The sequence below is a fragment of the Rana temporaria genome, chromosome 1, assembly GCF_905171775.1.
Source record: "Rana temporaria chromosome 1, aRanTem1.1, whole genome shotgun sequence".
Lineage (NCBI taxonomy): Eukaryota > Metazoa > Chordata > Amphibia > Anura > Ranidae > Rana > Rana temporaria.
In genome coordinates this window covers 339,588,432-339,614,268 of record NC_053489.1, presented here as the reverse complement: position 1 = coordinate 339,614,268, position 25,837 = coordinate 339,588,432, and the positions used below count along the sequence as shown (strand labels likewise).

Here is a 25,837-nt window from a genome sequence, read left to right as displayed (position 1 = left end):
ATTTTACCTACTAGAACTAGAATGCATTTGATGTCCAGAGGCAAGGCATCCTACTAAATAATCACTCTAGTATAGGGTTGCTACCTCAGCCCTTTAAAAACGAACATGTATAAATTACACAGGTCCTAAGGCTAATTTAATGCAGATAAGGCACTGAGTTTAATTACCACCGTAATCAGCCACAAAACCTGTGTATTTCATATGTGTCCAGTTTTAAAGGGATGCGGTGGCAACTCTACTTTAGTATACCCTTGGAAGTTAGTACCAAACAAGTTTTACATCTCTACACCATAACACTGCAGCTACTGCCTACATAAGGCTAGCATGTAAACATTCCAATGGTCAGCTTCCCTATAATTTTTTCAAAAAATAAAAATACTTTTTTGCATTTAATTGATACCCAAACTCCTTTCCATCACGTCATTTGTTTTCTCTATATCTGCTATTTCCAAATAAATAATTGTGCAATGCATTTACCTTCATGTCAGCGGTATGGATAAGCTGAATGCCACAGCTACGGTTTCCTATGACATCATTCTCTATGATGGTCCCATCTCCCTTGGAAGTGATGCCATGACTTCTATTGTCATAGACACCATTTCCCCTTAATTCCACTCTGCATCCTGTCTCAACATGGACACCGCTCAGTCTGTTGCATGAGATGCTGTTATTTCCAATTCGAACAAGTTGGTTACTTTGGAAAACAGCCACACCACTATCATGGTTGGCATGTATGGCATTCGCCATAATGTTCAGAGCTTCACTGCTCTTAATGTACAACCCAGCAGCTGAAAAAGATAAAATAGATACAAGTTACTTTGAGAACCATCATTAGGCTGGAAATTCAGGAAGATACTTACAGTATTTTACTAACTGTACTTACTAACTGAAGATACTTACAGTATTTTACTAACTGTACTTACTAACTGAAGATACTTACAGTATTTTACTAACTGTACTTACTAACTGAAGATACTTACAGTATTTTACTTAACAAAGCAAATTAGTATTATGAAGGAAAAAGTAGTGCACAGTAACAAAAATGCTGATGGCACTATAAATACAAAAGACTTTTGTTATATCAGTTTGATCAGTGTAAGAAAAACACAGTTGATCATGTCAGAAATTCATTGCTGTCCTTGGTCCTGTGCACACTTCATTTGTTATCTCTGGGAGTTTCATTAGCCCTCCCAGTTCTAATGTGGACTTCAGAATAATATGTTGTGGAAAATAACATAAGGAGAGTGTCTGCATAGTTTAGAAAAGACAACTGATCTGAGTACATTTTAGGCAGATCAACAGGTATTTTTCTGTACTTGCAGGGATAAAACATGAGGAAATGTGCATGTATTGCAGATAGGTGCTGCATGTGTTTTTTGCCCTAACATACACTTTCATGGAAAAAAAAAAAATGTTATGTTCTCTAAACAACACTATAAATTACTTGTACCCCACTTGCAATTAAAGTTGTTTGCTCAGAATTCTAGGCAGCACTGTGAGTCAGACTTTATCTATTTGCTAGTCTATTAGTCTCTCCTTGTTTTTTATCTTTCTTTCTATTGCATTTCAATTTGGATCACAGCATATATGGGGGTGGTATATGAGACACAAGAATATACTGTAGATCAATAGGAATGTAGCCAACGTTCAGGATAAAAATCTATAAAAAAAAAAATTCAGTAGCATCTGTTTTACATATATTTTGCATTAACATGCATGGTTTACAATCAGACTAAACAGTTAAATTGTGTGATTTAACAAAACCTTGTTTCTGCAGAGTTAGATTTGGTGCCCAACACAACACGTCTTTGCTAGAATCACCTTTTCTTACACTGAACATGTGAATACAATTCTCTATTCACAATAGCACCTTTAGCACTATAATCAAAACATGTGGAATAGTACATCACCCGACATTGAGTGGTCATACCAGGATGATGCCTCCAGGCATCATCTTCCTGGTATCTTTTTACAGCCGACAGAGCACTCCTAGCGGCTAAATAGCTAAAAAATTATTAATCTGGGCTTACCTGTAGGTGTAACTTGCAAAAGTGGGTTTATAACCACTTTAACTGCTTGCAGCCCAGCCCACGCAGATATACGTCTGCAGAATGGCACGGGCAGGCAGAAGGACATATATATACGTCCCCTTTAAGAAGCGGTTGTTGCGGACGAGCACGTACCCAACACGATCTCCGTGAGCCCGCCCGCGGGTCCCGTGGACTCGATTGCCGCGGGCATATCCACGATCGTCCCACAGAGAGATAGAACGGGGAGATGTTAGTGTAAACACAACATCTCCCCGTTTTGCCTAGTGACACTGTCACTGATCATGTTCCCTGTCATCGGTAACAACGCTCAGTGACGTGTCACAGCAAGCCACGCCCCCCTACAGTATCACTCCCTAGAGAAAACTTAACACCTACAGCGCCACCTAGTGGTTAACCCCTTCACTGCCAGTGTAATTTTTACAGTAATCAGTGCATTTTTATAGCATTGATCGCTGTAAAAATGACAATGGTCCCAAAAATGTGTCAAAAGTGTCCGATGTGTCCGCCATAATGTCGCAGTCACGATAAAAATCGCTGATCGCCACCATTACTAGTAAAAAAAAAATTATTAACAAAAATGCTATAAAACTCTCCCCTATTTTGTAGACGCTTTAACTTTTGCGCAAAGCAATCAATAAACGCTTATTGCGATTTTTTTACCAAAAATATGTAGAAGAATACATATCGGCCTAAACTGAGGAAAAAAAACGTTTTGTATATCTTTTTGGGGGAGATTATAGCAAAAAGTAAAAAATATTGCATTTTTTTAAAAATTGGCGCTCTATTTTTGTTTATAGCGCAAAAAATAAAAACAGCAGAGGTGATCAAATACCACCAAAAGAAAGCTCTATTTGTGGGAAAAAAAGGACCTACATTTTGTTTGGGAGCCACGTTGCACAACCACGCAATTGTCAGTTAAAGTGACGCAAAGCCAAATCGCAAAAAGTGGCCCGGTCATTTAGCAACAAAATGGTCCGGGGCTTAAGTGGTTAAAAGCACCCTCATACCACCATGCTCCTGCGCAAAGGCAAAGGCACGAGTCAGTCCCGCATCATACGTAAACAGCTATTGCACCACACATAAGAGGTATTATCATAAATGCCAGATTAAGAAGAAGAATTCTAGCACCAGAGCTTGTCACCGTTCCACAGGTGTGCACAATTTTAAAGTGGGACATGTTTGGCATCTATTTATTTGGCACAAAATCATCTTTTATATATTACCAAACAAATGGAAATTATATTGTGTTTTTGCGCGGTGTGACATAAAACATTGCACCACTCACCCAACATTTTGTTCTCTAGGGTCTCTGCTTTATAAAAATATATAATGTTTGGGGGTTCTAAGTGATTTTTTAGCAAAAAAAACAGATTTTAACTTGTATCTGAGAAGTGTCAGAAAAAGTCTTGGCCTTCAAGTGGTAATTTCATAGTAACACCGTAGAACAGCTAGAAATACAGATTTAGAAAAAAAGTTTTCAATGTACATGAAAAAATAAAAATAAAATCATTACCTCCATTGTGGTTAATACTGTTGGATTCTATAAGTGCCACATTTATTGGCCTCCTTGAGGAGAAGCGATCATCTTCACTGTCCAGATCATTTTCCCAGTTGGCTGCTTCTCCTTCATCATTGAAGTTTTCATTACCAGCCTGGTTAGCTGGGTAGTCACTAGCGTCATCTTTGCGGCAAAAAACTGCCACCCCATAAATGCTGTTGTGACCTATCTGGTTGCTGGTGATATGTGGAAGGCTGGATGACATAATCCATACGCCACAGCCTTTATTGCCTTGGAAAGAAAAAGAAAACAGGATTTTTTTGCACTTTATTTGCTAAACAAATAAAAAATATTTAATCGCTGTTAACTTGACATTTGTGCCCGCTGGCAGCAAATTTTTCAAATAACCCATGAAAGGCTGGTGTGCTAGATGTGGTCACCATGTCCCTGCGTTTATAAGTTGCAGCTGTTGCTTTGGAGCACTTAAGCCTTGTACATACTATTTTTTTTTGACAGCTCAGGTTGGAGCCGCTGTACTAACAATCTGGCGTTAGTACAGCAACCCTCCGTCTGTCGTGCTACTGTGTTCTGGCTGAGTGTGCTGATCAGGAGCTGGTCAGCAGACCTTTTTTGGTCATGACCCTTCGACTGAATGTCAGCCGTTTTTTATTGAACTGGTGTCAGGGCTGGGCTCCTGCTATTTACTAGCAGCTCTTTTCTTTTAGTGCACAGAGCTGCTCAACTGTTGATTACCAGCCACTCCTTTCCACAGTGACTCACCTGGTTACCATTACCTGCCTCTTTAGTCCAGATTACAGCCAGCCCCTTTTAACCACTATAGAAGAATGACGGCAGGGAAGTGGTTCAGCGTGGTCGGTGGTGTAGTTCATCAGTCTGATCTCCGATCTAGGTAAAGAGCCCTCTCCATGTGATTAGCTGTGTCCAATCACAGCTAATCACAGTGTAAACAGGAAAAGCCACATATCAGCTTTTCCTCTACTCGCTCTGACACACACGAGTAGAGGAGAGTCGATCTACTGCTCTCCTGAAAGGGGTGTCTGCACTGATTGATCATTCGTGCAGCCCCCCCCCACCCAGAACCACCAGGGATGCCCACCCATGACCACCAGGGATGCCAACCCTTGACCACAAGGAGAACCCATTAGAGCCCATCAGGGATGTTAATCATTGCCCATTGGGGATAGCATTGTGTGCCCATTAGTGAAGCCTGCCAGCGCTTCTGATTAGTGCCGCCCATCAGTGCTGCATATACGTGCCCTCCAGTGCCACCTATGAGTGCCCATCAGTGCCACCTATGAGTGCCCATCAGTGCTGCTCATCAGTGCCACCATATCAGTGCCAAACAGTACTGCCTCATCAGTGCCTGTCACTGCAGCCTCATCAGTGAAGGAGAAAACTTACTTTTTTACAATGTTTTGTAACAGAAACAATGAAAATCTTTTTCATTTTTTTTATTTGTAGTGCAAAAAAACAAAAAAACAAAGGTGATCAAATACCACCAAAAGAAAGCTCAATTTGTGGGAAAAAAATTAACATTTTGTTTGGGTACAGCGTTGCATAAAAATGTGAAGAGTGCTGAAAGCTGAAAATTGATCTGGGCAGGAAGGTGTATAAGTGCCATGTATTGAAGTGGTTAGGCAGCATAGCTCATTTGCTCCTCGCCCTTGCATGGTCAATGATATCCAGTGTGTTCCTGTCTGTATATCTGTGTATGACCTGGCCTAGCTGACTTCTCTACCGATACCTGTTCCTGCTTTGGCGCCTTACTACGCTCATTTCTGGATTCCTGACCCTGGCTCGTCTGATTACCCACTCTGGCATTCAAACCCTGGCTTCAGATTTTGACTAAGTTCCTGAACTGTGCCATTTTTTGCCATTTCATTAAAGGTGTGATTTTAATAGCATTTTCTGTAGCTGCCTGGTTTGTGGTTCCTGACAACCGACCAATGCCGCCCGACATTTTGCCCGTGTGTACTAGGCTTTACACTTATATTAGACCACCCCCTCCTACTTTTCATTAATTACCTGTCTTAAATCTAGAGAGGTTTTGCTTCCTAGATCACCCAACTGCTTGTCAAAAAACCTCTTACTCAAAGTCTATATGTTTGAAAAGTCTGACCGAGTCCGGGAAGATTTCTTAACACGCGATCTAGTCAGCGATATCTTTCTGGCTCAAGAATGGGTGAATATAAGACAGAGAGAGGGTGGGGATATGCTCCAATATAAGGTGCAGTTAAAATTTAAGCATGTGTAGAAAAAGGAGTATGACATAAGCATTTTATAAAAGCCCCTTACCAGAGCCACTGTTTACAATATACTCCCTATGGGAAATTAACATATCTCAAAAACACATAGCCAAGAATATTTATTAAAAGTGTCTGTTTCATTTACATAAATGTTTCTAAGCCATCCAGTGCCGAACCTGACCTCCTTGGGGCCCTAAGCAAAATGACATGTCACATTAAGGTTGGGGGGGGGGGGTGTTCTGCTGTCGGAAATGACATCTTACATTAAAGTGAGAAGCGGGGGGTGCTGACTTCTTACCTCTTCTCCCATGCAGTCAGTGAGTTGAATAGCGGGGTGAGGGGACGAAAATGACTTCTCACCAGGCAGGGCCTCTAGTAATTTGGGGGGCCCTCAGCGGCTTGCATAGTAAGCCGATAGGGCGGATTGGCCCTGAAGCCATCCCTTAAGCTATGAAATTGGTAAGTACAATTTCCGACATTTGTTTTATACAGGATTTATTGTGTAATAAATCCCAATACTGGTAATAATTAACTTACTTTACCAAGCAGAAATACCCTCGACTCTGGCAGAAGCACCTTCTTGGGTACAAGCACTGTATGAAAATCTTTTACCCAGATAAGTACAATATACAGTGGAGTCTACACACCCTGCTAAAATGTCAGGTTTCTGTGATGTAAAAAAATGAGACAAAGAAAAATTGTTTCCGAACTTTTTCTACTTTTAAGCTTACCTATAAACTGTACATCTCAGTTGAACAAACTGAAATCTTTTAGGTTGAGGGAAGTAAAAATAAAAAAATATGGTTGCATGTGCACACTCTTAAACTAATACTTTGTCGAAGCACCTTTCGATCTTATCAGGCCGCGTACACACGATCGGTCAAAACCGATGAAAACGGACTGATGGTCCGTTTTCATCGGTCCAAACCGATCATGTGTGGGCCCTATCGGTCAGTTAACCTTCGGTCCAAAAAATTAGAACTTGCTTTAAAATTAAACCGATGGACGCCTAACCGATAGGTCAAAACCGATCGTTAGTATGCAAAAGCATCGGTTAAAAACCTGCGCATGCTCAGAATCAAGTCGACGCATGCTTGGAAGCATTGAACGTCATTTTTTTCAGCACGTCGTTGTGTTTTACGTCACCGCGTTCTGACACGAACGGTTATTTAACCTATGGTGTGTAGGCACATCAGACCATCAGTCAGCTTCATCGGTTAACCGATAACAAAGGTCCTTCGACCGTTCTCATCGGATGGACTAATCGTGTGTACGCGGCCTTACAGCACTCAGTCTTTTTGGGTATGAGTCTATCAGCATGGCACATCTTGACTTGCCAATATTTGCCCACTCTTCATTGCAAAAACACTTCAAATCTGTCAGATTGTGATGACATCTCCTGTGCACAGCCCTCTTCAGATCACCCCACAGATTTTAAAATCAGATTCAGGTCTGGGCTCTGGCTGGGCTATTCCAAAACTTTAAACTTCTTCTGGAGTAGCCATTCCTTTGGTGATTTGGATGTATGCATCGGGTCGTTGTCATGCTGAAAGATGAAATTCCTCTTTATGTTCAGCTTTCTAGCAGAAGCCTGAAGGTTTTGTGCCAATATTGACTGGTATTTGGAACTGTTCATATCTCCCTCTACCTTGACTAATGCCCCTGTTCCAGCTGAAAAAAAAACAGCCCCAAAGCACAATGCTGCCACCACTATGCTTCACAGTGGGTATAGTGATCTTTTGGTGATGTGCAGTGTTTTTGCACCAAAAATAGCTTTTGAAATTATGGCCAAACCTTGGTTTCATCAGACCATAACACATTTTTGCCCCACATGCTTTTGGGAGACTTCAGATGTGTTTTTGCAAAATTTAGCCAGGCTTGGTTGTTTTTCTTCATAAGAAAAGGCTTCCATCTTGCCACTGAACCCCATAGCCCAGACATATGAAGAATATGGGAGATTGTTGTCACATGCACCACACGGCCACTACTTGCCAGATATTCCTGCAGCTCCTTTAATGTTGCTGTAGCCTCTTGGCAGCCTCCCTGACTGTTTTCTTCTCGTCTTTTCATACATTTTAAAGGGATGTCCAGTTTTTATTAATGTCACTGTTGTGCCATATTTTCTCCACTTGATGATGACTGTCTTTACTGTGTTCCATGGTATATACGATGCGACTAAGAAAATGTCAGGAAAGACCTACTAGAACAACTGAACTTTATTTAGGGTTAATCAGAGGCTTATCTTTAAATGACTGGTGTGTACTGACTCCTATTTAACATGAATTTGAATGCGATTGCTTAATTCTGAACACAGCTACATCCCCAGTTAGAAGAGGTTGTGCACACTACGCAACCACATTATTTTTTTATTATTTTAACTCCCCCCCTAAAATATTTCAGTTTGTTTTTCAATTGAGTTGAACAGTTTTATAGGTCACAATAAAAGTGGAAAAAGTTCCGAAATTATTTATCTTTGTCAAAAAAAATTTTTTATCCACTGTAACTGAAATCTGGCCTTGTTATTCTACAGTATGTACAGTGAGGGTAAAACGTATTTGATCCCATGCTGATTTTGTATGTTTGCCCACTAACAAACAAATGATCAGTCTATAATTTAAATCGGGGATATGCAATTAGCGGACCTCCAGCTGTTGCAGAACTACAAATCCCATGAGGCATAGCAAGGCTCTGACAGCCACGAGCATGACACCCAGAGGCAGAGGCATGATGGGATTTGTAGTTTTGCAACATCTGGAGGTCCGCTAATTGCATATCCCTGATTTAAATGGTAGGTTTATTTTAACAGTGATAGACAGAATACCAACAATAGCATCCAGAAAAACACATTTCAAAAAAGTTATAAATTGATTTGCATTTTAATGAGTTAAACATGTATTTGATCCCCCTATCAATCAGCAAGATTTCTGGCTCTTAGGTGTCTTCTATAAAGGCAACGAGCCAAGATTAGGAGCACTCTCTTAAAAGGAGTGTTTTTAATCTCAGCTTGTTACCTGTATAAAAGACACCTGTCCACAGAAGCAATCAGATTCCAATCTGTCTACCATGGCCAAGACCAAAGAACTGTCCAAGGAAGTCAGGGACAAGATTGTAGACCTACACAAGGCTGGAATGGACTACAAGACCATCGCCAAGCAGCTTGGTGAAAGGGTGACAACGGTGCAATTATTTGTAAATGGAAGAAATAAAAAACAATTGTCAATCTCCCTTGGTCTGGGGCTCCATGCACAATCTCACCTCATAGGGTTCCAATGATCATAAGAACGGTGAGGAATCAGCCCAGAACTACACAGGAGAATCTTGTCAATGATCTCAAGGCAGCTGGGACCATAGTCACAAAGAAAACAATTGGTAACACACTACACCGTGAAGGACTGAAATCCTGAAGCACCCGCTTCAGGATTTCAGTCCTTCATGACGTAGTGTGTTACCAATTGTTACCAAGGTCCCCCTGCTCAAGAAAGCACATGTACAGGCAGATGAGACCAAATTCAAGCTCTTTGGCATCAACTCAACTCGCCGTGTTTGAAGGAGGAGGAGGAATATTGCCTATGACCCCTAGAACACCATCCCCATGTCAAACATGGAGGTGGAAACATTATGCTTTGGGGTGTTTTTCTGCTAAGGGGACAAGGACAACTTCACCGCATCAATAGGATGATGGACAGCACCATGTACCGTCAAATCTTGGGTGAGAACCTCCTTCTCTTAGCCAGGGCTTCGAAAATGGGTCGTGGAGGGATAATCCAGCATGACAATGGCCCAAAACACATGGCCAAGGCAACAAAGGAGTGATTCAATAAGAAGCACATTAAGGTCCTGGAGTGGCCTAGTCAGTCTCCAGACCTTAATCCCATAGAAAATATGTGGAGGGAGCTGAAGGTTTGAGTTACCAAACATCAGCCTCGAAACCTTAATGACTTGGAGAGGATGTGCAAAGAGGAGTGGGGCAAAATCCCCCCTGAGATGTGTGCAAACCTGGTGGCAAACGACAAGAAACGTCTGACCTCTGTGTTTGCCAACAAGAGTTTTTCCACCAAGTACTAAGTCATGTTTTGCGAAGGGGTCAAATATTTATTTCACTCATTAAAATACAAATCAATTTATAACTTTTTTGAAATGCGTTTTTTTTTGATTTTCTGTTTCGCATTGTTAAAATAAACCTACCATTAAAATTATAGACTGATCGTTTCTTTGTCAGTGGGCAAACGAAAATCAGCAGGGGATAAAAAGCTTTTCCCCCCTCACTGTATTATGTAGCCAGTGTGAGCAGCACACCCAGAATATGACATTTTGACATCTCATAATATATACTGTTGTAGTGTTAAAGTGCTTGTAAAGCCACTTGTCATGTCCCTACAATCCCTTAACAACAACTAGGTAACAACACGTGCCCCACTGTATGTCCTTTATTTAAAAAAAAAAAAATTCTACCTTATTTCACAGCGCATCCCGGCACTCACGTGACCACCTGCCTCTCTCCTCTTCCAGTCTCACAGCTACAGCCGGAGGGGCCAAGAACTCCCGCTGACGTCAGCTGAGAGGAGAGAGTCGGGCTGTCACATGAGCGCTGGGAGGAACTCTGAAATAAGGCAGAAATCTGTTTTTTTTAATAAAGGACATACAGTGGGGCACATGTTGTTACCTAACAGAGTGAAATTTAAAATGACCACGGTTTTAGGGCTCAGCTGCTATGATAAACTGTGGTCAGTAGACAGGGGGAGGGCAGAACCAGGCAGGATCAGCCAGGTATTTCAGGTGATAGAAAGAGCCAAATTACACAACACACGCACTGTGGTGTATAACATGCTTTAAAGAAAAAGGATCCATTTTTTTTTCTCTTTAGGGTTACAATTACAAACACTCTCATTTCACACGTTTTCACAAACAGCTCTGCAGGTAGCTGTCTAGGAGTATTACCAAATACATTGAAGTAAGCAGATTTTACAATATTCCTATGCATACAGCAGCAGGAATAAAACATCTACAATGTGTGTTCACTGTTGGCTTGTTACAATCTGAATGCCCAAGGGACCATTATAACAAAACAAGCAAAACTAATCAGAGATTTTCTGTCTAATGAACCTCATAACTACCATGTTACTGTGAAAGCATTCCAATAATCGTACAATAGCAGCTACAAGAATATCAGGCAGATAAAATGACTGTGTACGTAAAATTTACAGTGGATATAGTTACTTTCAATGTTTGTTCCATTCACTTAGAACACATTAGAAAACATAGTGCAAAGCATAGTACTCATTAAATAAGGTAGGTCAAATACACTAGTTTGAGCTGAAATAGAGTTAGATAAAAACAATTTATATATTTGTAAAAAAAAAAACTGCATTCCCACAATATTCACCAAACATTCACACAGTATTGACACATTTCTGCATCTGAATCCAACTAGAAAAATGTGTGAATCTTGTGTGAAAACATTTATCAATAAACCCCCTTAGTGTGCTCTAATGGTCTCCCTTATTACTCCTGACAAGTAACACATGTATCTGTCTTCACTCTGTTGAGAGCTCTGCTGCTCTTAGTACTGCACAGCCTCCTCTGGAAAATCTTCACTTTTGGGTCCTGTTTCTCACATGCATGTTAGATGTGATTTCAGTTATTTCCAAAAGAAGGAAACAGGACAAGCATGTAGCTTGTCAGAAGCAATAAGGTAGCCTACAATATTAAGTACACCAATAGTGGACTTACACTTTAAGATGCTATTGCTGTATCTAGGAATGATCTTCATTCAAATCAAAAAAGGTCCTATACTTAAAACCTAAGTTTTGGTTGCCTATCCGGGATTACCGTAATTTAATTTAGATTTTCCACATATGTAACAGAGCCCAGACCCTCTTCAACATTCTTTCAGTCCCACCCACTCCAATCGCTGGACTATGCTGATGGTGCATCAGGTTAAGTCTAGGTACAGAAAGCACTATCCAGTAATAGCTTGCACCTCCACTAAAATGTAATGACAAGGCAACAGTCACTGGGCTCATAGAATTAAGACAGCGTTTAAAGCCTGTCTCCAGGTAAAGTAATAATACTCTCTTGCAGTGGATCTGTCCCCACCCTGCAAGAGTTCAATGCTCATTTATGTCTAGTGGACCGCACAATGTAGTTTTAATTACCTGATCCTCTCTTCCAGCAGCTGAAGTCCCCCTTTTCTCCCCTATGCTTCAGCAGTGGATTGTCCTTAAGTGTCCCCGTGTCCATGGACTCTGCAATGAACTTTATGACTTCAAAGGACCTGCGACCACTGAAGCATGGATGAGAAGAAGCTGTGGGGAGCATTGAGGGAATCTTCAAGAGCAGGTGATTGGGTGAGTAGACCTAAACCCTCTAGACGGTGGCTTGGCTGGGGATGTAGAAGGTCGCACGTCCTGTGAGCTCCGCCGATAATCCGTCCGGTTATCCTTCTTACTAGGCCTCTGTGGCTTACCTTTGATCCCACAACATACCTCGGCTCCTCCGGCTAATCCAGGCACCCTCGGCGGCTTCAGATCCTGCCCTAGCACGATGTCCCGGCGAAATCCAGCAGGCCGCGCGGCTCCGGACCACGCGAGCCAAGATGGCGGCGCCGCGCAGTCGGCAAAGGAGAAGTACAGGGCTGCTGCCCAGAAACTGTTCTCCCCGATCAGCACTCGTGAGCTGCTGGAGATCCCTGGGGATGCTGAGGACAATCGCAGCGGCTCTCAGTCGGATGCCGACGACACAGTGCCCCTGGTGGATCCATCTGCTCCTGTGCTGCCATGGAACGCAGTGAGTATTTCACCGGGGTCCCACGGGCAAAGCCCTGTGGAGGCCTCAGGCTCGGACGGGCCTGAGCCCACGCTTAGAGACATATTCATGGCAATCACGGCCTGTAACTCCTCGGTAACACATATGGCAGCCTAGCTTAAAGGGGTTAAGGCAGAAATGTAATTTATGCGCCAAGACATGCAAAAACTGCGGGACCGCACAACTGATGTGGAGGGCCGTGTGAGTGTCCTAGAGGATGATTTAGCCCCTATACAGCGGGAGACCCATTCTCAGCAACTCATGGTCGCTAAGCACGCGGCAAAAATCGATGAACTCGAGAACAGAATGCGCCGCAATAATGTTAGAGCTATTGGGATCCCTGAGAGGATGGAAGGGAAAAATCCGGTGGCGTTCATAGAACAGTGGCTGTCAGAAAAGTTTGGCAAAGAATCCTTCTCCAATATGTTTGCTGTGGAGCGTGCACATCGTGTACCCCTGAGGCCTTTACCCCCTGGAAATCCCCCCCCCGGGCTTTCCTGTTTAAACTGTTACACTACAGGGACAGTGATGTCATTTTGTCTAAGGCGCGCACCTTGGGAGATGTTCTGGTGATGGACAACTCCAAGATTTCCCTATTCCCAGACTTTTCGGCGGAGGTGCAAAAACAGCGCGCTCAATTCAATGATGTTAAGAAGCGGCTGCGCTTCCTGGAATTGCAATATGCTATGCTTTATCCTGCCCGGCTGCGAGTGGTGGCCAGAAATTAAGTACATTTCTTTGAGAAACCTGCCCAGGCCATGCAGTGGATGGATAGGGAGGAAAGATCCTTGAGGGAAGATTTGGGGAGGAGACGCAGGAATGAGTGACTGTCATCCTACGGGTTCGCTCTTGCTAGCCGTGTTACCTGACAACAGAGCTGCAGTAATGTCCTTTTTTCAATCTCCTAACAAGGCGGAGAACTATTTCCACGGGAAGTGCCTACACTGTTTAACTACGTTTTAAGTTACCCTGACAAAAGGTCCGCTGATCGTGGAGGCCTTTGAGCTGGCTAGTGAACTTAGCCCCCTAGAAATGGGTCCCTCGTGGACATGGTGGTTTTTCATTTGTTTTTTGACTTTTTTCTTATTTTTGATGATTTTTTTTGAGTTTGAAATGCGTCCTGTTGGATGTACTACTTGCAGTCTGCCTAACTTTTGCTTTTCCAGGTTATGCCCAGCTTGTGTGGAGATATTCTGCTGTCTGTTGTGCTCTCTACAGTATAAGAACAATACTTTTTTATTTTTTTGTATTCAATATTATTTTTTCATAGTTTTTCTGATCCAGGGACAGAGGTTTTCATTTTTTGCGGGGCAACAGTGCTCTACTCATTTTACATGTATTATTAATATGTCTGATATTAATGTCTATCTATCCCAAAAATGGCTAATAGGTGTGTTTTGACTAGTTGGAATTTGAGGTGTCTAGGGGATAAAGTGAAACGTATGGCAGTGGGTCATGTACTTAAGCGTCTGGGTTCTTCTGTAGTATGCTTGCAGGAGACTCATATGCTTCAGGGTCAGGAGTCCCCGTTTTCATCTAAACTATATGGTAGCCAATTTCACTCTACCTTCTCATCTTACGCCAGAGGGGTTAGCGTACTTATTGGCATAACTGTCCCGTTCGCTCTCACCTCTTCTCTTATAGACCCCGGGGGTCGTTTTGTTTTTTTGCACTGTACATTGAACGGCATACAATGCATTATAGCTACTGTGTACATACCACCCCCTTTTTCAGTGGATGTGCTTAAAACCCTGGCCACTTTTCTGTCCCGACACCCGGGTATCCCAGCTCTTGTAGTGGGAGATTTTAATAATTTCCTATGTGCCAGTCTCGACAAGTTCTCTCCTGGGGCGTCGGCGGTCACCCCGAGAGGGAGTCAGACACCTTTCGCTCGGCTTGTGCAGGAGCTGGGATTGAGGGATGTCTGGAGGCTCAGCCACCCACAGGAGAAATGCTACTCGTGTCATTCAGCCTCACACAGGGGCCTTTCCAGGATCGATCTGGGCCTGGGTAACAGTGAGATGCTTCCCCTGGTCTCGTCAGCGAGGTACGAGACCAGGACTGTATCTGATCACTCACCTTTATGTATCGAGTTATTGACATCTAACATTACTAAACGCACCTGCTGGAGGCTTAATCCATTTTGGATGTCGCTGTTCCCAACCCCTGATCCGATTCGTACTGAGCTAGTGAATTTTGTTAGGATTAATAGACACTCCACGGGGTTGGATGTACTCTGGGATACTCTAAAGGCTTATCTGAGGGGCCAGTTCATTAGATCTATTAATTCCATTAAAACTGGAACGAGGTCCTGGGAGCAGTTTGTCCTCCGAGAGGCTGAGAGGGCTGAATCAGCTCCCCCTCTGAGAACACTGAACGGGCGTGGAATGAGGCACAGAATATGTTTAAACATGTAACTTTGACTAGAGCTGAAAACAAGAGGTTTTTTCTCCAACAAAAATACTTTGAAGACGAGGAGGGTACAGGTCATATGCTGGCCATGATGGTGAAATCACAGAGGGGATCGGCCCATATAGAGTCAATTAAGAGTGTCTCAGGGATATTAGTGTCCTCCCATGCGGAGGTTCTGTCTACGTTTAAGGATTTCTATGCTGATGTGTATTCTTCTAAGGTCTCGCCCACGAAGGAGGAGATTGCTTCCTTTTTAGATCAATGTCATCTCCCGCGCTTGTTGGCCGTGGATGTGGCGCAATTGAATGCTCCGCTCACGGTTGATGAGATGCTGGAAGCCTTAGCGCTTTCCTCTCCTGGCAAGTCTCCGGGCTCGGATGGCTTGCCGGCGGAGGTTTATAGGCGATACTCGGATGGTCTGATAACTCTCCTGAAAGACGTGTTTATAGACTCGTTTGAGCGAGGCTCGTTGCCTCAATCCATGAATGAAGCCATTATAGTATTGTTGCTGAAACCAGGAAAAAATGCCCAGAGTGCTGACTCTTATAGACCTATCTCATTATTGACGACTGACGTTAAATTATTGGCTAGGGTCTTGGCCACCAGGTTAGCTAAGGTCATAAATAAGCTCATTCATACAGATCAGTCCGGCTTCATTCCTTCCCGGTCAACGGCCATTAACATCAGGCGTCTTTTTCTTAATTTACAGATACCTGCTGATAATGAAGGCCAGAGAGCGATCCTTTCATTGGACGCGGCCAAAGCCTTTGACAGCGTCGAATGGCCTTATTTATGGGAGGTCCTAGGTCGTTTTGGATTAGGTGACAATTTTATTAAGTGGGTACGTCTACTGTATGCTGCCCCCACGGCCAGGCTTCGGGTGAATGGGGACCTCACGGACCCCTTTTCTTTATATAGAGGCACAAGGCAGGGGTGTCCTTTATCACCCCTGCTTATCGCACTGGCTCTCGAACCGCTAGCGGCGTTAATAAGGTTCTCCCCCTCGATAGTTGGATTCCAGAGAGGTGACTGCATGGAGAAGATCTCGCTCTACGCGGATGACACTCTATTGTATCTGGGGGATGTGGACACATCTCTCACAACGGCTATGGAGCTGATCCGGTACTTTGGCTCCTTGTCAGGTTTTTCGATTAATTGGGGTAAATCCGTCCTGTTACCTGTCGATGGCCCAATTGACTCTTTACCAGAGGCTGCAGGGTCCCTACAGGTGGTTAATTCTTTCAAATACTTGGGAGTTCAAGTGTCAGCCAACCCACAGAAATATTTAGAGGAAAATCTTTTGCCCCTTTTTAAACGTTTGCAATCAACTTGTAATACCTGGTGTAAACTCCCGTTATCAGTGATAGGACGAATTAATTTAATTAAAATGGTGTGGGGCCCCCAACTTTTATACATTATGCACAATTCCCCTCAGTGGATACCTCGTCGTTGGTTCACCAGGATAGACTCCCTATTTCGATCACTGATCTGGAAAAAGAAGGTTGCCCGCATTCGATTGTCCACATTGCAATATGACAAAGACCAGGGGGGGGCAGCGGTCCCCAATCCTAAATTCTATTTTTTGGCCTCCCAATTACAGCATCTGTGTGGCATGGGACGGGTAAACGACAAGGACTCCATTGACACGCTGTTACGAGTGGGATCCGGGGGTGCGTCGGTTTTGGCGTGTCTGGAGGCGGGTTTTCCGCATCTGCCACGGGCGGCGCCCACGGTGGTCCTCTTGGGTAAGTTGTGGGCCATGGTTAAGTCTACTTTGGGTATTTCGGGATTTCTAGCGGACACTCCTCTGTGGGACAACCTGAATTTGATAGAAGTCCTCAGGCTTGAGGGCTTCATGTCTTGGAAAATGGCGGGGATTCAAAATATTGCCCAGATCTACCATAACAATGTACTTAAGTCGTTTCAGGACCTACAAAATGAGTTTGATCTACCTAGACATCAATTCTACAGATACCTGCAGCTCAGGCACGCCCTTTAGGCCCAGGGTCGGATTTCTGTTCTTCAACTAACCAGTCATAGGCTGCTCACAGATGTATCCACTGGCAAAGATAAAAAAGGAATGATATCCCAGATATACTCCTCCCTTTTGTCATCCATACAGAATTCAGCGACTTTACCATGTAGAAGAGGCTGGGCGGAAGACCTGGGGGACATTGACGGGGAGACATGGGAATCCTGTTTACAGGCAGGTCCTTTGACCTCAGTTTCACAATCGCATAGATTGTCTCACCTGTTTCTGTTGCACAGGGTCTACCGCACACCCATTCAATTGTTCCGTTGGGGAAGGAGGGATTCCTCTCTGTGTCCCAAACATTGCGGGGAGGAGGGATCGCTTATTCACCTAATGTGGCGCTGTCCCATGCTGCACCGGTTCTGGAGGAGTGTCACTGAGGTTGTTTCCTCGGTGTTCCAGGTTAGGGTCCCATTGGACCCCATAGTATGCATATTAGGTGCAGTCGACGAAGAGGTATACCCTCCTCCGGTTAATATTGCAGTGATCAGGCTTTTATACCTAGCAAGGAAACAGATAGCTAGATTCTGGTTGTCCCCACACGTTCCAACCAAGAAACAATGGATCGACCAAGTGAACCTTATTATTGTAAGGGAACATTATACATATCAGCACAGAAATGCCTCTAAAAAATTTACCTCCATTTGGCAGCCCTGGTTGGAGACGCCTGGATTGGCACCTCCGAGACTAGTTATGACTCGGTTGTTGCAGATGTAGGTGATGTTCTCCCCCCGGGTCTAGAACCTGTTTGTATATGGTACTCTATATTTCAATGGGCATTATACTTTGGATACGAGAGTTTGCATTACTGATGGGCAGCGATTATGAATATCCGGGCAGACTGTGGAAGGCAGAATCTCAGATGTGGCCCGTTGGCCTAAGGTTTGATTCAGTGGGGGGCGAGGCGCCCACCCGACACTTTGCTACTTTAGTTTAAAAGTATTTGGTTTATGTATATTTCTTGTGCCTCAGTGCTAACGTATGTAAGGAACTTGTCTTCATGTGCTGGTATTCTGTACATTTCTCATGTATGTAGATCTATATTGTTTGTACTTGAATTTTATTTTTTGGCACAATAAACCATTTTTCTGATTTAAAAAAAAAAACCTCTAGACCAAAACAAGCATTTAACCCTTGCACTGCAGGGGCAACCCACTTCAAGGGAGAATTTTTCCTTTCCATGGAGTTTAGTTTTAATGCAATAGTTATTGTGGAAGTATATTTGTATAAAGTGCAATTAAACAGCTACAATTATTATCAGGATGCAGTACAGACAGTGAACGGAGACCTTAAAGCGGTTGTATACCCAACTTTTACACGTTTACCTACAGGTAAGCCTATAAAATAAGGTTTACCTGTATGTAAAATTAATATCTCCTAAACCTGTACATTTTAGGAGATATTCCCTATGCATGCAGCCGCTGACGTCAGAGGTGAATGCGCTCTGAATACCCCAGCTTAAGGTCCGGCAACGTTGCCGAACCTTGCCGGGAAGAAAACTTCCGCGCACATGAGCGTTAGTGACGTCATCGCGGCTCCGGCCACTCACAGCGCCGGAGCCGCGAATCCGGAAGACACACCGAGGGAAAGATGCCAGTTCCCTCGGCGTGGACTGGGCTCCGATACGGGGGCTTTGTTTTGAGGTAAGTATTTCATAATGAGCTAGTATGCGCTGCATACTAGCTCATTATGCCTTGTGGGTTTACTACCGCTTTAAAGCTACTGTGAACAGGTAGGGGAAAGCTTCCAGATCACCTAGCCTAGATGGTAGGGCAAGAGCTGCAAAGAATGCAATGAGGACAATGGGAAGAGAACTTCAAAGAATGTAGTGTTTACATTAAAGAGTGCACATCAGTAGTTATCTTCTTTCAGGCATATCTCTCACTGAAACACTGGAGCTGTACAAGGACAGAGGGAGTAAGGGGAATGAGTCATTCACCAATGTGTGTATAAACTCAAGCTTAAACGACAGGGCTGTGTAATCAGGATTTTTAACAACAAAGGAGCTAAGGAGACAGTGGAAAAACAAGTGAGAAGAGCAGAAAGCTCCACCTGCTGTCTGGACTGAAAACTGCACAACATGCATACATTCATATGCAATATTTCCCATTTCTTTTTTTGTTTGAACCATAATAAAAAAACTAAAAATCTGTATAAATCAACAAAGCATTCCTCTGAATAATGCTTTATACTGTCACTCCCTTATGTATATATTAGGCTCCATGCACACTGAAGCTGATAAAACTGCAGTTTATTGGCGTTTTGGGCTTTTTTTTAAAAAAAGACCATAAACTGAACTCTATGTTAGCCTATGTGCCCATGCACACATGGGCGTTTTTTAGTGTTGATGAGCTTTGGAGTTTATTGGCTTTTTTCTTAACGCCCGAAATTTGCGTTCAAAGTGCAGTTTTTCGGTGGGAAAAAACGCAAAACGCAGAAAAACGCTCAAAAAGGCTAAAAAATGCTGGCGCCATTAAAAAAAACGCCATTGAAAAAAAAAAAAGCGCTACACTGAAAAACGCTAACGCTATTGCAAAAACGCTAATAAAACTTTGAAAGGCTACTGGCGTTTTTTTATAGCTTTTTTTTTTAGCTTCAGTGTGCATGGAGCCTAAGTCAGATACAAAAAGAACATGCGGCTACAGTGATTTTAAAGAGAAGCAAAACAAATATATTTTTCACTGTTGTTTCTATAGTTACACCAATGCAGACCAGGATGCATGCAACCTTATGATGTTTAACCAGATCACATTCAAATTCATTGGAATTGCTTTCTTAAAGTACCATAACTGATGCCATTTGTTCAAGTACCCTCTTTGTATCTGTAGCAATTACTAAATCCATTGAAAACCTCTCACTAGCCTTTCTACATCACTTCACTGCCAGAAAAATGATACTGTTTAAAACACTTGCATGCTGGTAATATCTGGTTTGAAAATGAGGTGACAGAATTTTTTTTTCCCTGCTCCCTCTTCAGCATGTGAAATTAAACATTTATTTTCAAAGCACAGGAAACTGTGATCATAGCTCTGATCATGTACGAAATGTACTATGTTACTGCCATTTGATGCCACACGATGCTGCGGAGTGCTCACGGAGAGCATAGCATAATACACAGTCTAGACAAAACCTAATTGGTTAACAAGTATGTCTCAGTGCTTTGCTTGCCTGTCCTTGTGCTTCCTGTATATTCATGCGCAATAACATGTATTAAAAAAATAATAAATATGATTTAAATGAAATTATCAGCCATTGTGACTCTCGTTCTAATATTGTGGAGGTTGCATTTACAAAAAATTTGAAACACATTTCTACTCTAGAAATACACGGGGGAAGAATAATAAGAAATACCTCATTACAGATATTCACTATATAGTATCATCTAATAAAGATTTATAAACTGGTGTTTTAGAAACATATATATATATATATATATATATATATATATATATATATATATATATATATATATATATATATATATATATATATACATACATATACACACACACACACACACACACACACACTTCTTTTGCATCTCAGCAGCATTTTAAATAAAACACGGAAATATAAAACACTGTTTACCATAAATGGTATTTCCTTCAATAAGACCTTTTCCTCGTTCTCCAACAACCACTCCATCCGAATATCCGCAGCATATAAGATTACTTCTGAGAACTGGATCGCCGCCTCTCCGGATATCCACACCACCCCACTGATTTTCACGGATGACATTTTCTGTTAAATGGTAATTAAAAAAATGATTTGCCATTTCAGATTCAACACAATAACCCTAGTGATATGTTATCTTTTTTCCTATGTACACCTTATGTTCCTGCTGTCTTTGCTCACTGAATAAATTCAACTACATATATTAAATATGCACAATCTGGGCTATGTAGACACATAATGAAACAATACAAGGGCATGTGCTAGTTTTAGAAACCTAAATGAATCTATTATATTTCAGCCAACTGCAGCCAGGTTAAAAAATAAATAAAAAATCTGCCATTGGTAACTGTATATTACACCTTGCTTTTCCGTCTTTTAGATTTCCCAAACAATAGATGTCTACCTATTTTTTGTTTAAACATGGTGGAGTGATTGTGGATTGTTTTTTATTTATTTGTGTTTGTTTCCCAAGAATTGACTAACGGTGTTACTAAAATGAATCCATTAGTCAAAGCTTTATTTTTTTTATGGTTTTGGACACAATGACGAGGGGTTAGAATCTCTGACAAGCACTTAAAGCGGGGGTTCACCCTATAAAAAATGTCTAACACTACATCCAGCCCAGTTCTGCAAATAAAATTACACTGACCTTTTTTTTTTTCGCCGTAGATAGCGTTTATCGTTAGAATTCACCACATTTTCCGGGTAGGGAATCCCGCTGGAGTGGGCGTTCCTATTGACATGCCAATTGATTGACATGCTAAACGACGGCGCATACAGCGCGTCACGACTTCCCGAAAGAAGCTCGGGTCGGCTCGGCTCTATTCGGCGCCTGCGCACCGGCACAGAATAGAGCCGAGCCGACCTTCTTTCGGGAAGTCGTGACGCGCTGTATGCGCCGTCGTTTAGCATGTCAATCAATTGGCATGTCAATAGGAACGCCCACTCCCGCGGGATTCCCTACCTGGAAGCCACGGTGAATTCTAAGGATAAACGCTATCTACGGGGGGAAAAAAAAAAGGTCAATGTCATTTTATTTGCAGAACTGGGCTGGATGTAGTGTTAGAAATTTTTTATAGGGTGAACCCCCGCTTTAAATTTTCACTTTGTCTCCACTTTGGAGATTTCTCCTGACTTCACGGAGACTTCCAGTGGCAATTGTAAAAGGTAGCAATACATCTTACTTTTTATAACAATAAACAATGGTTGCTACTAGGACAACTGGTGCAGGGGGCGGTTAAAACCTTGCCATAGCCTCTGGCTTTGTTTATTCACATTTTTTTTAGGGTATTCTTTAAATGCACAAAATATAACTGGATAGGAACATTTATAGGTAATAACACAAGAGTTTGTTAATTCAGGGAAAACCCAATTGCCTTCTGGGAGATCAGAAAGAAGCCACACATTCATAAAAATGATAAAATGCCCATCACTTAACTCAGCTATATATGCAAGTACTAAAACACCAAAAAAACAAAATTGACTTGATTTATTAAAGCAGATGAACAAGAGCAAGAGGAAAGTCGCTACAGTAGGAGCGCATAGCACACCCACATATGTCTCCAGATATATGGGTAAACAACAGTGCCTAAACCTATATAGGTTATTGTACACTGATGTTCAATGCAGTTCTAGTTTGCCATGTGCACTGAACATCCAAATAGTGCTGCTTCAGATTCCATAAATGAAACGTACGCATGTCATGCAAAGCAGCAGACGTAAAAATTCCATACACTGTGCGGTCACAGCCATGCCCATTTGTTACAGTTTTATTTCCTCATGGTAGGAGTATTTAAAAATGTTAGCTAGAGGAAAATACGTTACATAAAATTGCATTTATTTTAGGCAAGCCACGGTTTAGTCGATGTACAATCAGATGCTGTAGCACAGTGCTCGACAAATCCTAGGCGCCATGTCCCTATGGCGACTAGGGTCCAGATCCATGTACCTTGTTGTCCGGCGTAGCGTATCTCAGATACACTACGCTGCCATACTTTACAGCGTATTTTCCGTATCCTCAAAGAATTTGCGCCGTCAGTTACGGCGGGGTAGTGCAACTGTGTAGGCGTAAGGGCGCGCAATTCAAATGGATGAGATGAGGGCGTGTTTTATGGTAATTCCTATTGACCCCACGTAATCTACATTTTTTTTTGAACGGCGCATGCGCCGTCCGTAGGGGTATCCCAGTGCGCATGCTCAAAATCAACCCGCAACAAGCCAATGCTTTCGACGTGAACTTAATTCTACGCAAAGCCCTATTCGCAAACGACGTACACAACGGAAAATTCGACGCTGGCCCGACGTCCATACTTAACATTGCGTACGCCTCATAGAGCAGGGGTAATGTAACGCTGAAAAAAGCCTTACGTAAACTACGTAAAAAAAAAGCGCCGGGCGGACGTACGTTTGTGGATTGGCGTATCTAGCTAATTTGCATACTCGACGCGGAAATCAACGGAAGCGCCACCTAGCGGCCAGCGTAAATATGCACCTAAGATCCGACGGCGTATTAAGACGTACGCCAGTCGGATCGAGCCCACATTCAGTCGTATCTTGTTTTGTGGATACAAAACAAAGATACGACGGGGCATCTTAGAAATTACGTGGCGTATCAATAGATACGCCGGCGTAATTTCTTTGTGGATCTGAGCCTAGAAATTACATTCTGGTGCCTGGGCTTTTGCCAGCCCATTTACTGTTGGCATCAGGCACCATTAAGACCCTCCTAACAGCCTCCTCACTGCTGCTGCCGTCCCCTGTGCACTTATCTGTCTTGCGTAACATCATCCGCCTGTGTGCTGCCCACGGTCTCCATTGTGCATCTCCGTACACTCGAAACATGCCTACACAGCCCTGGAAGCTGTGCAGAAGCATACTATTTGCAAGGGCTCCTGGCTTGCCTGCTTAGTTGATTTTTAATAAGATTTAAAAAAAAAAATGTTGCTGCATTTATATGTTACTAAGGACTCTAGATTTAATTAGGAATTTTGTGTTTAGAGCTCCACTGTGACCTTAACATTAATGGACTTATTTAATAAGGCTCTACAAACAGCAGTGAAAATTTACAAAACCAGTGGAAGCAACAAGTATAGTAACCTACAGCAACCAATAAGTTTCATTAGCCAAGAACAGTTACTTGGAATACTGATTTAAGAAAGCTATATTGGATGTGGAACTATAGCTGGTAGCAACCAGTTTTCTTGTTACATTTTCTTAATGAATGCAAGATAATGCCTGATAATGGCAATTGCACAGCCTTTGCACATCAGATCTACATGATATATTTACACAACAGGTAACCAATAATTGATGACTCTTAAACAGAGGCATCATGCCAGGGTGCCTAAAACTCAAGGCACTCCTGGGGACCCAGCTTGAAATGTCGTGGAGCTTATTGCATAACATAAAAATGGGCAGGTTTTCTTGTTCTTTAAAGGAGTTGTAAAGTAAAAAAAGATTTCACCTTAATGCATAGATTGCATCTGATGCTTCCCCCCCCCCCCCCGTGCCCCCGTTTTACTTACTTGACTTCTCGAAAGTCCCGCACGCGGTCCCGAGATCCTCTTCGGCACTCAGCCTGGCCGCTGATTGGCTAGAGTGGGTGGATTGAGATGTCAATTACATTTAGTGACGCTGTGTGCCGAATGATACAGTGAGCGGCTATGGTCGCTTACTGTATCACGGGAGCGCGCCCACAATTACTGACCACCATGTGAGCTCTCTTGCATGACTGTGGTCAGTACTTGCGAGGAGGACCAGAGACAGACGCTGAGGGACCCCAGAAGACATGGATCGGGGCCACTCTGTGCAAAACGAACTGCACAGTGGAGGTAAGTATAACATGTTTGTTATTTTAAAGGAAAAACATTTTTTCCTTTACTAACCCTTTAACATCTCTCTCTCTCGCTTCGGTTTTGTCTTTCATGTCTTTATTTCTCAGAAGGAGAAAGAGCACTAAGAAAAATAAACAAACAATCAGTGCTCTGGTTATTGGAAGCAATTGTGCCCCATCATTGGTGTCAATGGGAGGAATAGTTTCTCTATTGTTGGTGTCAGTGGGAGGAATTGTATCTTATAGTTGGTGTCAAGGGGAGAAAATTGTCCCCCATCATTGTTGTAATCACAAGGAATTATGCCCCATTGTTTGTACCAGTGGATGAAATAGTTCCCCAAGGGCCAAAAAAAAAGCAGGCAAAGGGCCGCATCTGGCCCCATGGCTACAGTTTGGTGACCACTGATCTAAATTTTAACTGCTATTCACTGCATGATAAACAAGCCCTAACAGAAATTACCATAGGCAGTCCACTGAAAACTTAGGATACAGGATGCAATTCTACAATATTTTACAACACAACAGGTTAATATAAATTGATTATTCTTGTTAGTATATTAATCATTAGCCCATTAATGTGTCTGAGGAGCTGCATTGTTAATTCTGATGCTCTGTGAATACTGTTGTGGAATAAAAGGTTAGAGATCCACTGCTCTAAGCTTTCCTCTTATCTTCAACGCCTCTGCAAGATTAATTGGACCAAGATGCTACGGTCTTCTGTGTTCATTTCAGGTACTCAGTGAGGAGTCAAATAAATTAAAGCGTATTTGCTGTACTACAGAGGTTATTAGAGTAACTGGCATCATTCAGAAACACTGCTGAATTTGACTACATGAACTTGGATCTGTATTCAAAATGTAAAGTGCAAAGTGTTAGCCAGTGTTTTGCCCAAAATATATGAATATAGCAAACAAATCTGCTAAACAACTATATAAAAGAGGTCATAGTCTAATCTTCCTGCCTAGCAAAGAAGAGAGAGATAGAGGAAAAGTTTAGCTAAACATAACTATTAATCAAAAAAGTAGTTTTACCTTTTCATGTAGTGTGCAAAACTGTACAACTTACAACATATAATATCCAAATGAAGACCAGGCCTTTTCTGGCACATTTTGTTTACAAGTAAAAATCTTCATAGGCAAGGTTTTAAAATGTTTAACAGGTTAGCCCTTTAGAGTTAGAGGAGGTTTAGGGATAGAATCATTGCTCTTGCGTGAAGGTTCGTGGGGATACCTCACATGTGTGGTGCGAACACCATTTACAGTTGCA

The 25,837-nt window shown here is 42.4% G+C and overlaps 1 protein-coding gene across 1 annotated transcript in view; it reads right to left on the bottom strand.

Moving 5' to 3' along the window:
- Positions 1–25,837, bottom strand: part of FBXO10 (F-box protein 10) — a 151,131-nt gene that overhangs the window by 16,868 nt on the left and 108,426 nt on the right. The window contains exons 8-10 of the mRNA XM_040361489.1: positions 20,653–20,805; positions 3,565–3,840; positions 478–788 (exon numbers count right to left, since the gene is read on the bottom strand). Of these exons, the coding sequence (XP_040217423.1) occupies positions 478–788; positions 3,565–3,840; positions 20,653–20,805 (740 nt within the window). The remainder of the gene's footprint in view (positions 1–477; positions 789–3,564; positions 3,841–20,652; positions 20,806–25,837) is intronic.